At 39.7% G+C, this 15,083-nt stretch overlaps 3 protein-coding genes across 3 annotated transcripts; 2 read left to right on the top strand and 1 right to left on the bottom strand.

Annotated features, from left to right (window-relative positions):
• Positions 1-497: 497 nt before the first annotated feature.
• Positions 498-3,791, bottom strand: EER5 (proteasome family protein). Its single transcript, XM_089613674.1, has 12 exons — positions 3,358-3,791; positions 3,183-3,276; positions 3,013-3,102; positions 2,580-2,645; positions 2,128-2,217; positions 1,986-2,042; positions 1,748-1,809; positions 1,561-1,648; positions 1,343-1,419; positions 1,181-1,255; positions 983-1,088; positions 498-881 (listed from the first exon to the last, which is right to left on the bottom strand). Exons 1-12 carry the CDS (start codon positions 3,648-3,650, stop codon positions 750-752), a joined length of 1,230 nt encoding a protein of 409 aa, XP_089469800.1. The 5' UTR covers positions 3,651-3,791; the 3' UTR covers positions 498-749.
• Positions 3,792-10,475: 6,684 nt separating this feature from the next.
• On the top strand, positions 10,476-12,156 carry LOC149399951 (Alkaline-phosphatase-like family protein). Its single transcript, XM_089613731.1, has one exon. It carries the CDS (start codon positions 10,634-10,636, stop codon positions 12,062-12,064), a length of 1,431 nt encoding a protein of 476 aa, XP_089469857.1. The 5' UTR covers positions 10,476-10,633; the 3' UTR covers positions 12,065-12,156.
• A 731-nt stretch (positions 12,157-12,887) lies between these two features.
• On the top strand, positions 12,888-15,083 carry ACHT2 (atypical CYS HIS rich thioredoxin 2). Its single transcript, XM_089612091.1, has 4 exons — positions 12,888-13,312; positions 14,018-14,197; positions 14,442-14,606; positions 14,710-15,083. The coding sequence occupies exons 1-4, from the start codon at positions 13,088-13,090 to the stop codon at positions 14,830-14,832; spliced, it is 693 nt and encodes a 230-aa protein (XP_089468217.1). The 5' UTR covers positions 12,888-13,087; the 3' UTR covers positions 14,833-15,083.

Raw genomic sequence — 15,083 nt, 5'->3', positions numbered from 1 at the left:
TCTGTGGTGAGGAAACTTGTCGCAAGGTTATGCTCGAGTAGGCGAGACTGCAATCTTCTCTTATCTTCTCTTGTCGAACATTGACGTCGATGACACATCATCACGAGAAGCTCAATATACATCCAAATACGGCTAACATTGTTGAGGCCATGATAAGAAACCGGATTCAACAAAGAATCTTGTTGGAAGCTTCATGAACTAAATTAAGGGTATCCATAATCTGGTCCAGTCTTTAACTGGTCAATAAATCTGGCTAAACCATTTTAAATGGTTTGCAGAACTTTATTAGACTGTAAAAAAAAAAAAAAAAAAAAAAAAAAGAAAGAAAAGTTTTGTATACTATTTTTCTTCTCATAACTGTAACAAGAGCACTAGCCAAAAGAATTATTTCAAATATATTATCAATTAACGTGTGCAATCAAAGTTATTAGTTTAAATGTATTAGATAGAATCATAAATAATAATAATAAAAAAAAAATGTTATGTTTGGCTATGAGTTTGATTGGTCAAGAATGATGCGTTTGCGAGCTTAGTCTGCAATTTATCATTAAATTTCCCTTCATTCGTAACTTTCATCAATACAAGGTACGACTTCAAAATTGGCACAAAAACAAAACCCGGGTTTCATACAGCTACACCAGAACGCTCAAAGACAAATTGCAAGATGAACTAGTAGTCGCGCCCACTGTCTCATCTAAAGAGTCCGTAATTATACCACTGCTATAGTTAATTTTATTTTTCCTTATAAATTACGAGTTGACGGGTTTCCCGTCTAATTTCGGGAAAGGATCTTGCTTGCTCACAACTACAACTTTGCTCTTGTGGGAAAAATACCCTTTTACAAGATTCTTGTGTATCAGTATCGCCATGATACACTCAACCTGCAAATCACATTCCATTGCTGATAAGACTAGCGGCCAAATATAACTGTAAAAGGAACATGCTTATGAATGAAGAGAAAATCGTCTCAGGAAACGGATACCTCATCCAGGTCCATGTCCATCTCGAGCCATTTCAATGCTTTGACGATGATTTCCAACTTGAGCTGGTGGGCCCTAGTTGGGTCCCTTTGCTTTTGGATAATGTAACTGTCGTAAGAATGAGCAACGATAAGGAGCAAGCCTTAGAAGACATATTCAGGTCAAATTACCGGATTCGGGAAGTGTGATGGAGATTTTACATTTTCTTGATAAGCCGTTGGTAGACTTGGAGTTCTAGTTTCTCCAAGACGAGATATACGCCTGATCTTAGGAACCTGGTCATGCATAGGAGTCGATTTACAGTCTCCATTAATTCCGTGGAACAAAGTTTCTAAATTTCGAGAAACAACTTTACAACATACCGATCTTCATACTCTTGTAGGGCATGACGAAGAAGTCGGAGATCGCCCCTTTTCAAAGCTTGAACAACGTTCCTATACTGCAAAATAGATTGCAGTCAGTCAGACGAGATGAGAATTCCCTCGAATAAATAGAATAATGAGGAACCAGTACAGTACTCTCATATGAAAAATTATTTAGCGCTAAAGAAGTTTTAACTTGAAGATCTAGGGCATCATACCTCAAGCAGGTTGTACTTCTCCAACAGCCAAGCACTTGGTAATATGCCGATTGAAAGCTTTACGGGAATGAGATATTTTAGTATCATCCTATCCCAATACAAATAATTAAAATTGTCAGATTGTCTTACACAAAAACATCCATTAAATTCTTAGATAATGTATACAGCTAGAACCCATGAACTGCACCTTATATTTGCTTCATTGCGAGGATTGCAATGCTTTAAGGCATACGATAACTTTTTATCAGCCTGCCATGTCATACCCATACATTATGTGACTATCAACTCAATAAAAGAGAGCCATCATTTACTGAATATCTAAAGTCAAGATCTGAAGTTAAGTTACATTTTAGCCAAAGAATTCTGATGTTAAATTGAAATATATGCTCGTCAAATTCGACTGAAAAGGAATTTAGATTACTTACATCAAGGAACTTTTCGTTGAAAACTTCTAAACGGCCTGTATAATACATGTAGGTGACCTGAACCGCATATCACAAATGTGAACCTCCTTGCAAATGCATAACACTAACAATAGAAAACCGAATGGTGTATTCTAATTCTGACCTTATCTCTTTTCGGGAATTCCTCAAAATCAAATATACGGGCAGTTTCAATGCTCCTTATCACACTGCGGCAAAGGTGAACTGTACCAAGCTGCAAGGTAGAAAAAGATTCCTCAATTCATGTAACATAGTCACAGCTCCTTGCAAGATTTAAGGTGCCGTACAAAAATATATGATGTGATTTGGGGGAAATATATTTGAGGCAGTACCCTTTATAATCGAAGATATAAAGGGACTATACCTATACAGGACTTTCCATTTCTCGTGCAAACACAAAGCTACTTTTTAATTCGAATCGAGACATTTACATGACTCGAAACTACGATTTCACTGGTGCTGGGTGGAGGTCTAACAAATGTAGCTACTTTACTTACAAAAGATCCCGAAAAAAGAAACAATTAATTCCAACGTGTAAACGATTTTGAATATGTGCAATGAAATATGCAGTGTCACCTTGAAGTAAATCTTGAAGAGCTGGCAAGTCACATATAATGCTCCGACACGTTTTGGGCCTTTTCCCTAGAAATACAACATCAGTAACAACTCATTTCGATTTCAGACCGATAATCGATGAAAATTCACCATCACATCGACTACAACCAAAACAGCATTCCCCTATAACTACGAAAACAACAATAGTCCAAAAGATTTAACAGGTGAAAGTTAATAAGGGGAATTCACAGTTCAAATGTGAATTTGACCTTAACCGAATACACATAAGATCCCAGAAATTTTGATCTGGTAAATTTCAATGCAAAATTAGGAAAATAAATAAACAAAAGCAATCTGCCAACCGAAGGCCAAAACTGCCAAAATGTTTCATTCGAAAGTAAAGAGGAAACCATTTTAAATCAAAGCTGAGAAAAGAGAAAAGAGAAAAACATACGGCAAGAACCCCGAAGACTTTCATAAGAACAGAACCAGCAGCTTTCAATTTCTCCGGCGGTTTTCCATTGGAAACCAATTCCCTATCAGCCTGAAACAACATATACAGTTTCTCACGAGCTCATTTTACAACAATTTCAATCATTTAAAAAAAAAAAAAAAAAAACTCACATTCTCTGCAAGAACCCTGATTTCATAAGCAACGACGTAAAGCGCCTCCAATGCCCAAGCCGACTCCCAAACCCGAAACTCCTGAATGAAAGCACTGAAAAAACAAAATTTACCAACAGCATCGAATCGAAACCCTAAGTCAGTGAAGTTAGAAGATAGGAAAAAATTCGTTTACTTGACCGATTTCTCGTAAGACTGATACGCTTCCACGAGATTTCGCGCTCGATAGCTCTGAAGGGCTCGGAAGAGCGGAGCGATGATGTCGGCGAGTTGAGAGAAGTCGTCGGAGTTTCTGATGAGGCGATTGGGATCGTGGACGACGGCGAGGGCGTCGGCGAGTGAGGGGAGAGATGGGAGAGATAACAGGCGTTTCAGCGAAGCTCCGTCCTGACGAGAAATGGCGTCTGAGAACCTGTTCAAGTACTCCGTCACTCTTCTCTGCGCTTCTCCCATGCTAACGTACGCCATCCTTTTTTTGTTCTAGCCGAAATGCTAACCTGCGCTTCTTCAGTTTCGTTTTTTCTTCAACAGTTCTCTCGAACTTTAACTGGGCGGGCGATTGGGGCGTGAGAGTCACTCACATTCTCGCCAAGGGCTTATTTTCCGACGGTAGGTAATTAAATTCAGAAGAAAATTAGGAAAATAACCAACTTAAAAAGTTTGACATTGATATAAATCTAAGGTAAATAACAGTAATTAATGACGTCGATTAATATATGGACGTGACTATTTATCTAATATTTACGTCTGTAAATACGTGAAAATGACTATTTACTTAAGATTTATCAAACGTTGGCTATTTAGCAATATCAAATGTTTAAGTTTGCGATTTTTCTAATGGACCCTTAAATTAATTGTAATTTAAATATTTAAGTTAATTTGTTTTACTTCTTAAACAAAATTAACGAGGAAAATGATTTTCAAATTACTGATTTGAGATATTTTAACTTTTACAGAAAAAATATTATATTAACCTTTAAGCAGAAATTTCAAGTTCCAAAACAGAAAACTTTACTCCGTTTTAGCAAAAGTTCCCGTTTTAACAACTGAAAGCTTTCGTTTCGCTACAAAGACCAGAAACATTATGTCAGAAGTAAAAAGTCGCTTCCGTCTGAACGCCCAAATTTACTTAAAAATAAGTACATTAAAAATATTGAAATACCACAAGAATTGTTTCGGAACGTCCACTTTATAACAAAAAAAATATTGGGGTAGTTTATAGGAAACTAACGGAAATGAAAGAAAAACAAAATATGTTAACTTTAATTTTATTTATGATCATTTTGATGAATTAACACTAAAAATTAAACTAAAATGTTGATTAAGAAATTAACTTTTATCCCTATTAGAGCATCTCCAAGAGTGCTCTATATATTTTAGCTACTTTTTAACTATAATAGCTAAAAAACTATATTTCTAACGGCTACTTTTTTAGTCTATTATAAATAAGATTGTTTCTCATCACACATTGTCTATCCAAGTTGTGTCTATCAAGTTTATATCTCATATATCTCAAAAATATATAAATTTTTTATTTTTATAAAATATTTTACAAATAGCGATACAGGTCGTAATCGATTAGCTAAAATGCTAATTGATGATGATAGCGACGATGATCTCTTATTATTAACAATGACGATGGTGGAAGAAGAAGAAGAAATGAAAAATGTGAGTCGAGCACGTCGTCGTCGTGGATCTACTATATGTCTTAATGTTATTCAACGCGATAGAGTTGAAGGTGATGAAAGGCTTTATCGTAACTACTTTGCAGAAAAACCAACATTTGGTACTCATTTATTTCGGAGGAGGTTTCGAATGAATATATCTGTAATGTATAAACTTTTGTAAACGCTCGACCTGTGAATTTGAATAAAATGGGCGAGTTTTAATTCAAATTCTTGTTGCATATGAGACGTCCTTAAATTTTAAATATCTTGGAAAATGATAATATTTAAGGTCAATGAAATTTCGGAATGAGAATATTCGAGTAATTCAATATTATTATTCGGAACATACTCGGAGATATAAAAGTCTCGAGAGTAAAAATAAATTCCGGAATCCCTTAAATATATTCAAGATAACGGGAAATAATAATAATTTTCTCGGTTATTTTTCAAGATTATTTTTAATTAATTAAGGACATGATTGTGAGATTTTATTTTAAAAGGACTTATGTGCAACATTTTGAAGGACGAAATTGAAAGAAAAAGAGGAAAAAGGGTTGTTTTGGGAGAGACGTGTCGAAATGTGGGTGGACCACTTGTGCACACGTGGCCGTGAGATAAGGGTGCTGAGTGGCAAAATAATTTTCCTTGCCCTCTTTCTTTCGGCCACATCACCCCTCATTCTCTCTCTTTCTTTCCTCTCTTTTCTTCTTCTTTTCTTTTCTTCTTCTCTTCTTCTTCCCGTGTCTCTCGCGCAAGAACCATCACCAGAGAAAAAAATAAAAATTCCCGGCCCTGAGTCCCACGAGACCGAGCCTCACCGCCATCACCAACACCACCTCGTCCCTCACTTCTTCTTCTTCTTCTTCCTTCCTCTTCTTCGCGCGTCACCCAGCACCGAGCCACCGCGCGCGCCTCGACCGAGCAGAGCAACTCCGTCGCGAGCTCGCCGTGACCACCGCCCGAGGAAGAGACGCCGAAAAAGAAGGGTAGCACGCCGAGGAGTCCAAATTCACGAGAAACCTGGTAAGGAAATTGAACCCGAAATGGATTTTGTGATTTTAGGGTTCATACTTGATTTTGGGGCTTTATGGATTCCGGGTTGAATTTGGTGAAATTGCTTGGTTTTAATTGATGTATGGACTCGGTTGTTGATGTTTACAGCTCGAGTTTAAGGTTTGATTCCGAATTTCTTTGGTTTGGTTTGGTTTTGGCCGAAAATGTGATGAACTAGGGTTTGTTTAGGGGCTTTTGATCTCTGCGTGTTTAGTGATGATCCCGAGTTGTTTTTGAGGCTGTTTAAAGCTTGGGTTTTGATTAGAAGTGGCTGTTTGAATTTTTGGACGAATTTTCTTTGGAAATTGCTCTTGGCCGTGTGAGTCTCTGGCTGTGTAATTTGTTGGCTGGGTGTTTCATTTTGATGTTAGCCATGAACAATACTTTTGGTTGTTTTGACCTGGTTATGTGTGTTGATTTCTGAGCCTCGGGAGTTTTTTTTGTGATCGTTTTCGTGTTAGGACGTTTCCGGTTGGTTGGATTCGTGTTGAGTCGATTGAATTGGTGAATTGGTTATGGGTTCGGGTTTTGAATCGTGATATCGAGATTTTCAAGATTTTGTCATGTTTTGGGAATCGTGAATTGACTCGTTATCGGATTCCAGGTTTGAATTACAGATCTTGACGGACGGACGGGATTCAGACGAGTCAAGAGCGACAAGACCGGTTTCTGAAGATATCAAGTTAAAAAGAGTTATCGAAATAAAGCTCGATTAACTCGTGAGTCGTTTATCGCTTTATAGCGTTAGACTCGAGTTTTAATTTTTGGATTTGAGATTGTATTCAGGGATTATTAATTATTTATTTAAGAATGTTCGAGAATTTAGATTCTGGTTAATTAATTCAGAATTCTCGGTTTGTATGATTTTTCGGATTATTCATTTAATTTATTTAAGACTCGTCAAATAATGATTTGGATTTTATTTCGTACTCGTTCTCTGGTACGAACTCGCACGAGTCTTGAATACGTTTAAATTCCGAAAAGCCGAGAAATAAGTGAATTAAATTCTCGAACCCCTGAACCGACTCGCAGTGAATCCCGATAACGAACCTTAAGCTCGTCAGCTTCTCCCGAATCATTGACTAATGAGATTTCAACTTCAGGTTTTAGTTTCTCGACGCTTTAGGACGTGTTAATGCTTCAGGATGTGTAGAGTCTCGAGAAGCATGAAAAGCATGGAAACTTCGGATGCTAGTTCTTTCGACGTTTCGACAAGAGTCAAGTGCCTCGAAGAACGTGTGAAGCAAGACATCTTCGGGAATCGTCGAGCTTTCTGTCAAATAATTCCAGGTAAGTGTGGAGACATAAGTCAACTACTTACCAAGGGAATAACCTTGTTTGTTTGTGCATTTGCTTGCTAGTAAACAAGAGTAGGTGAAAGCCCTAAAATGAATAAACTCGAAAGTTAAGGCTTCGGCCACTCTTGCTTGAAAACTTAGTTCGGGTACGCCCGTTAGGTTCAAACGCTAACTTGAACCAACCACGTTTTCTATGTGTATAGTTAGACCTCTCTTCTAACTCTAGGAAGTAGGTTGGAATCGAGAAGACGGAAGAGCGATAAGACTCTCGAATTCAATCGGGAGTAGAGAGTTCGAAAGTCACACTTCGAGCTTTCAGCTTAAAACACTTAACGAGCTTCAAAGGGAAATAATAATTTCTTTCGGGGTTTATCCCGTTACGCTCTTCCGTATATAAGTTTAACGTGTACGCTGCTAGCCGCGGAGTACCCAAACTTTAATTAACTCGTGTCGGTGGTACCCACAAGTCAACGACTTGTGTTTGTGGCAGACCTAGGTGGTCTGTATGGCGTTGAGTACTCAAAACTGGGGAGAACCCAACGGTAACGGGCAGTCGCCACGAGCGAACCCGATGGTAAAGGGCAGTCGCCTCGAGCGAATCCAACGATAACGGGCAGCCGCCACGAGCGAACCCGATGGTAATGGGCAGTCGCCTAGAGTGAACCCATTCAACAATGAGCAGTCGCCTCGAGTGAACTCATTGTCGTGCCAAGGCGGCACACATGCGCCGACGTCAGATGAAGATGGTACCACTAGTGGATCCCAGACAATCTTAAAACACCCAAGCCGCCGTAAGACTGCTGCTCGAGGTCTGAGGCTGGCTTATTGTCGTTGTGGAGATCGTAGCAGAAGAGGATGTACGATATTGCAGAACGACAAGTGAATAAATAGAGTGTGATATCACGCGTCCGTCAGGCTCTAATGTTATGTTCTAGTTATATCTAGCAATCATTCTGCATTCTTGTGTATTTGTTTGCACGTCACATGGCATTAGTCGTTTTACTTTATAGATAGACTCTCACTTACTGAGTCAATCGACTCATAGTTTTATGACCCTTGGTAATGTAGATAAGGGAAAAGCTGGTAAGCGGGAAACGAGATTGAAGACCGAGACCGAGCGCGTATTGCCTTGACCTATGGGCTATGAGGTTTCTTAATCGGGGGTTAGTGTCTTCTGTTAAAACGTTCCGGAACATATTTGTATAGGAGTCGCTATAAGACTCTAAGTTATAAAAGCGAAAAATTTCCCCGAATTTTCGCAAACTATTTTATTATGTTTAATTTATGTGTTTATATTATGAGTTATGTACAGATTTGAGTTGATCAGTCGGGGTTCGTGGGCGAGTTATCGCTTGCGGGTCGTGACAATATCAGTATTTATTTGAATCCAACCGGCTGTGGAAGCTTATGATCATATTTTGTCCAAAAAATTGATGTTGGTTTAATTGTAGGTCTTTCATCACTTCAAAAAAAAATTGTGATGCTCTTAGAATGCTTGCTTATAGGGTAGCAGCAGATTCTGTGAATAAATATGTCCGAATCGGTGAAAGTATTGCAATTCAAAGCCTTAGAAATTATATTAAAGCTTATCGCAGTTTTTGGGGATACATATTTAAGATCACCAAAGAGTGCTGACATTGAAAGATTGTTGATTTTAATACTGCTTTTGGATTTCCTGGAATGTTGGGAAGTATTTATTGTATGCATTGAAAGTGGAAGAATCATCTTGTTGCATGGTAAGGGACGTATTATGATCACATTCAGGAGTCAACTATCATTTTTGGATGCTTCTTATGATCTTTGGATATGACATGCATTTTTTGCTTTACCAGGATCTCTTAATGTATCAATGTGCTTGGTCGTTCTAATGTGTTTCGTGATCTCACGAAAGGACGTGCTATGCTTGTTAATTACTCACTTAAAGGTCATGATTATACAATGGGATACTATCTCGCTGATGGGATTTATCCATCAGAGTCAACAGTTGTCAAAACCATACCAGCTCCACAAGGAAATAAGAATAAACATTTTCTTGCATGTCCAGAGTCTGCAAGGAAAGATGTGTAGCAAGCATTTGGGGTGATTCAATCGCGATTCGCAATTGTGTCTGGTCTAGCTTGTTTATGGGATCAAGAAACACTCGACGATATTATGAAGTCTTGCATAATAATGCATAATATGATTATTGCATATGAGAGAGATATTGGTCAATCTGATTTCAACTATGACTTGGTTGATGAAATTGAACCATTAATGTCACATTAGCGTAAAAGTGATTTAAGTGCTTTTTTGGAAAAATAATATTATAATAATAGCTAAAAAAGCTCACATAAGAGCATCCACAATGGTAAGCTAATGTCAAATTAGCTTACCATGCCACATAAGTCATAGCAAAATATAATTTATTTAAGCTAAATCATCCACAATGGTAAGCTAATTTATCATTTTGTTTAAGTTTATCCCATTTGTCATTTTCTATTTTTGTTTATTTTTTTTATTCAATTTCCACTTGTAAAAACAATAAAATAATTACTAAAATATTGTATTGGGTCCCATGTAGTTTGCTTAAGCAATTAGCTCTATAGAGCTAATTTCACTAGCCAAACACATAGCTAAAATGCCAAATAATGGTTAAGCAAATAGCTTAATATTTTTCCTAATTGCAAGCAAGTCCTTAAATTGTTAAGCTAGGAACCATTAATGTTGCTCTAATGAGCCTGATTATAAATGGTCTTAAAACATAAAAGTTATTTAGCAATAAATAGAGAACTAATTGTCTCAGTGTAATTAACCTGAAATACGATACAAAATACGATACATACGTGACTGATATCTTAACTTCCTAGAAAGAACAAAGATAACATTTTTCATAACATATCTGTCTCTCACACACGCACACAAACACGGAGTCAGGATACACTATGAGAGCAGAAAGTCAACATATGAAATAAATCTGCATCATGAACGATTAAAGGTCTAAAGAGTAAATGAAAAGCATAAATGTGAATATATTAGCCCCAAAATTTGCTTCATAAATGATTTTCTCTTCTTATATCATGTGATCAGATAAGAACCTAGATAATCACCCACAAAATTAGACATTTTAGGATTTCAACCTGATAATCTAAATTATCTAATCATGTAAAACTCTAGAATTTTGAAATTAAAAGTTCATTATTGCCAAGCGTAGCTCTCTTTTTGCTAAATGAAAGAGACCGACAAATCATTCTAGATCGCAATACGAAACTAAAACGTGCAAAGATGATCACACAAAACGTGGCGATCCTGACCGTCCAATCAATGACAAGCTCTGATTTCGACTTGGCTTTCAGCAACAAAAACAAGACCAAAAATTAAACACTTTTCTCCTCTCTTCTTCGTTCTCTACCCTTTTCTCCTCTCTGAGAGTGTGAGCTCCGTCGGACTCAAAGCAATGAGCTCCTCCGAGTCGATTCTAGTCAAACCCCATGACCTCGACAATCAAACAAAGCCCACCACGGCTCTTCTCTCATTCGACACAGTCCCTTACTCTTCATCGTCGTCGTCCACAAAGAGCAAAACCATCTTCGTCTCCGTAGTTCTCGTAACCTGCGTCGCTCTCGCCGCCGCCGCCGCCGTAGTCTTCGCCTTCCTCATCCAATCATCGCCGGCGCCGGTTCAGAGCTTCTCTCGCCCCCTTCAGACCCTCCGTCGCCCGACCGTGATCCTGATCTCCTGCGACGGTTTCCGATTCGGGTACCAGCACAAAACCCACCTCCCAAACATCCAACGCCTGATCTCCGGCGGGACCGAGGCGGAGCTGGGTCTGATCCCAGTTTTCCCGACCCTGACTTTCCCGAACCACTACTCCATCGCCACCGGACTCTACCCAGCCCACCACGGCGTCGTGAACAACCACTTCTTCGACCCGATCGCCGGCGACGAGTTCACCATGGCCAGCCACGACCCCAAGTGGTGGCTCGGCGAGCCTCTCTGGACCACCGCCGTCAGATCCGGCCTCCGCGCCGCCACCTACTTCTGGCCCGGCTCCGAGGTCAAGAAAGGCCCCTGGGACTGCCCCGAAAACCTCTGCTTCCCTTACAACGAGTCCGTCCCGTTCGTCGAGCGAGTCGACACGGTGCTGAGCTACTTCGACGACTCCGAAGCCCCGTCGTTCGTGACGCTCTACTTCGAGGACCCGGACCACCAGGGACACCGCGTCGGACCCGACGACCCGGAGATCGACTCGGCTCTCCAACGGCTCGACTCGGTCATCGGCCGGCTCATCTCGGGCCTCGAAGAGAGACGGGTCTTCAAAGACGTGAACTTGATCTTGGTCGGCGATCACGGGATGGTCGGGACTTGCGACAAGAAGCTCGTGTTCCTCGACGATCTCGGCCCGTGGGTCAAAGTTGACCCGAGCTGGGTCCAGTACACGACCCCGGTGCTGGCCATCCGGCCCGGGGACGGGGTCGACTCGGCCGAGTTGGTCAAGAAGATGAACTCGGCGCTCGGGTCGGGTCGGGTCGAGAACGGGAACCGGGTCAAGGTGTACCTCAAAGAGGACCTCCCCGCGAGGCTGCACTACTCCGCGAGCGACCGCATAACTCCCATCGTGGGGCTCGTCGAGGAAGGGTTTAAAGTGGAGATGAGGAGGAAAAGCGGGAAGGAGTGCGGTGGGGCCCACGGGTACGACAACGCGTATTTCTCGATGAGGACGGTTTTCGTGGGCCACGGGCCGCGATTCTCGGCAGGGCGGAAGGTTCCGTCGTTCGAGAACGTGGAGATTTACGGGGTCGTGACGGAGATTCTCGGGATCGAGGGAGCCCCGAATAACGGCTCTCGGGGCTTCCCTCTCTCCGTCTTGCTCCCGCCTTCTCCATAATGTTGTTGAAGACCAATTGCTTAGAATTCGTACATGTTTTTGGTAACACGAAACGAAATGTTGTTAGTTTTGGTGTTAGAATATCACCCTTAAGAAAATAATAATGATTGAATCCCGAGTTCATTGATTTGTATGTTGAAGATGTGTACTTAGTTTTGCTTACATGTTAGGAGTTCCGTTTTAAAAAAGAAATTGACGCCTATATTTCTTTCATTAGTCTACTGATGTTGCAATAGAAAAAGATCCTTAGTTTCTTCAAATTGCTATGCAATATATATATATATATATATATATATATATATTTTTTAATATATATATATTTTTTAGAAATAGAATCTCCATTATAAGATGATTTTGTAATAGTTAAAAAAAACTATTGATGTAAAAATTTCCTTAACTAATAAATGCGTTTACTGTCTTGAAAATATAGCATAAATGGGCAAAGTTCACAATGATGGAAAATTTTCTATTACAGATACACTGAGGCAGTGATACATTGTGCAAGTAGATTTTGTTTCTGGCTTCATTCGGTTTCAAAGAATTAAATAAACAACGCACAACAAAAAAAAAGGGCAAAAAAAAAAAAAGAAGTTACAGATGCGATCGATCAGATGTTTCGTGGCTATAATAACCTTTATTCTCACCCATTAAAACTGCCAACGTGCATTACCGATAGGCCAGGATGGGAAATGATCAAATTCATCAAACTATGTAAAATCTTGAATGAAAGTTCCAATAAAAACACAATAAAACCATTGGGTAAATATATATAAAAATTTCAAAACAATGTGAAGAAAGAAAAATATTTTCACTCTCTTGTCTATCACTTCCGTACGATCTGATTTCTGGTTCACTATCTACAGAACAGAGGCAAGAAGTGAGAAGACCACAGTGGTGCTTCCATGGCCTCTCTCGCCTGAGCTTTTTGCTCTCGTTGTATCTCTCTCTCGCTTTCTCTGATTACTGCGAGAAAGGCTCTATCTATTGTTCCCGTTCATTCGTTTCGGATAGCATTTTCTAATCATGGCTGATGTGCTTCGACTACCACTCAATTCGCTTCGCTTCTCGCCCTCTCTGGTTCTCTCCTCATTCGCTTCCTCTTCTTCGTCGTCTTCTTTGAACTCGCTCCAACTCGGCCTCGCTCCCGATTCCAACTCGGACAGGAAACCTCGCTCTCTCTCCTCTTCTTCGCCTTCGTCTTCTTCTACCTCCGTCACCAAACGCAGAGACCATTCGCGCTCATTCAAGGTAAAATTCACCGTTTGTCCGTTGAATTCCTCGTTATTTCAGTTGAGATTTGAGTCAATTAGGTTATCCGAAGATTAGCTTTGCGATATCTCGCTCTCGTTCATCATGTTTGTATAGTTTTTGTTATATGCTTGTTTATCGATGATGATTCTTGTGTAGACTTCGCGTGACAACGACGAATATTTTACCGAATACAGAAGAGGGCTTCTCAGCTTCCAAAGAACGTAAATTGTGCAATTGAATGTGTGTTTGTGTTTTGTTAATAAAAATCAATTCAATTCTTTTTTTTCCACGGTGGTTTCTTGATTTTATTATTTAATCTAGAATTATCCGAGGATTGATTTAATCTTGTTAATGCAAATTTCTTATGAAGCGAGACTGGTTTTGCAACCGAATGAAAGCTTAACATGAATGAATAGTTCAAGGACTGTACTTTATGTGATGATAACCGATGATAAGCTGATATTCGTTGTTGGTTGAATGTTGGACCGAAGTTACGGGTAATGGTTATGGAGACAGACCAGCCAAAATCTAGAACTATCCGAGGATCGATTTAATCTTTGATGCAAATATCTTATTAACCGGGACTGGTATCGCAATCGAATGAATAATTCAAGGACTGTACTGTACATGATGATGTTTGATTTTCTTTGTTATATAATTATATAAGTTGATATTCGTTGCTGGTTGAATGTTGGACCGAAGGTACGGGCAAGGGTCACGGAGACAGACCAGCCAAAATGGTGGGAGAAGAATGCTTCAAACATGACCGATATTCATTCAACGCAGGAGTTCTTGACGGCTTTGAGCGAGGCCGGAGATAGATTAGTCATCGTGGAGTTTTATGGGACCTGGTGTGCTTCTTGCAGGGCATTGTTTCCGAAGGTAAAGCTGAATTGTTAAAACCTTATTTCTTGTAGGATTAACGTCCAAAACCTTATGGAATATAATTCACCGTTTGGTGTTGAACTCAAAGAAAATACTTGCACACTTTGAACATGCATTGTATCCCCGGTGGCTTGTTAATGGTGGTGGTGAGCGATAAAGTAGCCAGAAAGAAAAGGCCATGTATCGTGTTTATAATTTTATTTTATTTTATTTATATATATGAGTTGGTTATATATGCCAGCTCTGTAGAACAGCCGAAGAACACCCGGAGATTGTGTTTCTTAAAGTCAATTTCGATGAGAACAAGCCGATGTGCAAAAGCCTGAATGTGAGGGTTCTTCCTTTTTTCCATTTCTATCGTGGAGCCGATGGGCAGTTGGAAACCTTCTCATGTTCACTGGCTAAGGTACGATATCTTGATATGTTCTTCCTCGATTTTTTTTAATAAGAGATCACAATAATGGATCGTTTGAATTGCCATCTGATTCTTTCTCGAGGTTTTGTTGCAGTTCCAGAAGATAAAGGATGCCATACAAACACACAACACTGATCGTTGCAGCATTGGGCCGCCTAAAGGGGTCGGAGATATCTTGCAAGCCTCATCAGCACCAAAGGAATCTCCTTCGGCGTAGTAGCACCAAAGACCTGTGCATCGTTGTCCATACTTTGCCTGTGCACACTCATCTTTTTGTACATTTGGATTTGTCTGTCTGAATGACTGCCATGTAAGCATTCTTTGCTCGCCTTTGTTTTTCAGCTTTCATAATTTGTGTAGCCCCTCGAAGCTTTAAAGCTTCGGTGATGGGGATTCTTGTTATATATGATTCAGTGATAATATACATTGACAAGTTATATATGTGGAGATTGCAATTGGAAGCCAAAA

This window comes from Urtica dioica, chromosome 4 (assembly GCF_054948205.1).
Source record: "Urtica dioica subsp. dioica isolate 48M chromosome 4, U.dioica_male_clone48M_v1_H2, whole genome shotgun sequence".
Classification (NCBI taxonomy): Eukaryota; Viridiplantae; Streptophyta; class Magnoliopsida; order Rosales; family Urticaceae; genus Urtica; species Urtica dioica.
Note: the sequence above shows the minus strand (reverse complement) of the source record. Positions and strands in the feature narration are given on the sequence as shown.

Excerpts from the sequence above, each read along its gene's own strand:
- EER5 (XM_089613674.1), bottom strand. The coding sequence starts at position 3,650 with ATGGCGTACGTTAGCATGGGAGAAGCGCAGAGAAGAGTGACGGAGTAC. Across the intron at positions 3,103-3,182 it reads TCAGGGTTCTTGCAGAGAAT|GCTGATAGGGAATTGGTTTC; the intron begins GTGAGTTTTTTT and ends ATGTTGTTTCAG. Across the intron at positions 2,043-2,127 it reads AATTCCCGAAAAGAGATAAG|GTCACCTACATGTATTATAC; the intron begins GTCAGAATTAGA and ends TATGCGGTTCAG.
- LOC149399951 (XM_089613731.1), top strand. The coding sequence starts at position 10,634 with ATGAGCTCCTCCGAGTCGATTCTAGTCAAACCCCATGACCTCGACAAT.
- ACHT2 (XM_089612091.1), top strand. The coding sequence starts at position 13,088 with ATGGCTGATGTGCTTCGACTACCACTCAATTCGCTTCGCTTCTCGCCC. Across the intron at positions 14,198-14,441 it reads GCAGGGCATTGTTTCCGAAG|CTCTGTAGAACAGCCGAAGA; the intron begins GTAAAGCTGAAT and ends TATATATGCCAG. Across the intron at positions 14,607-14,709 it reads TCTCATGTTCACTGGCTAAG|TTCCAGAAGATAAAGGATGC; the intron begins GTACGATATCTT and ends GTTTTGTTGCAG.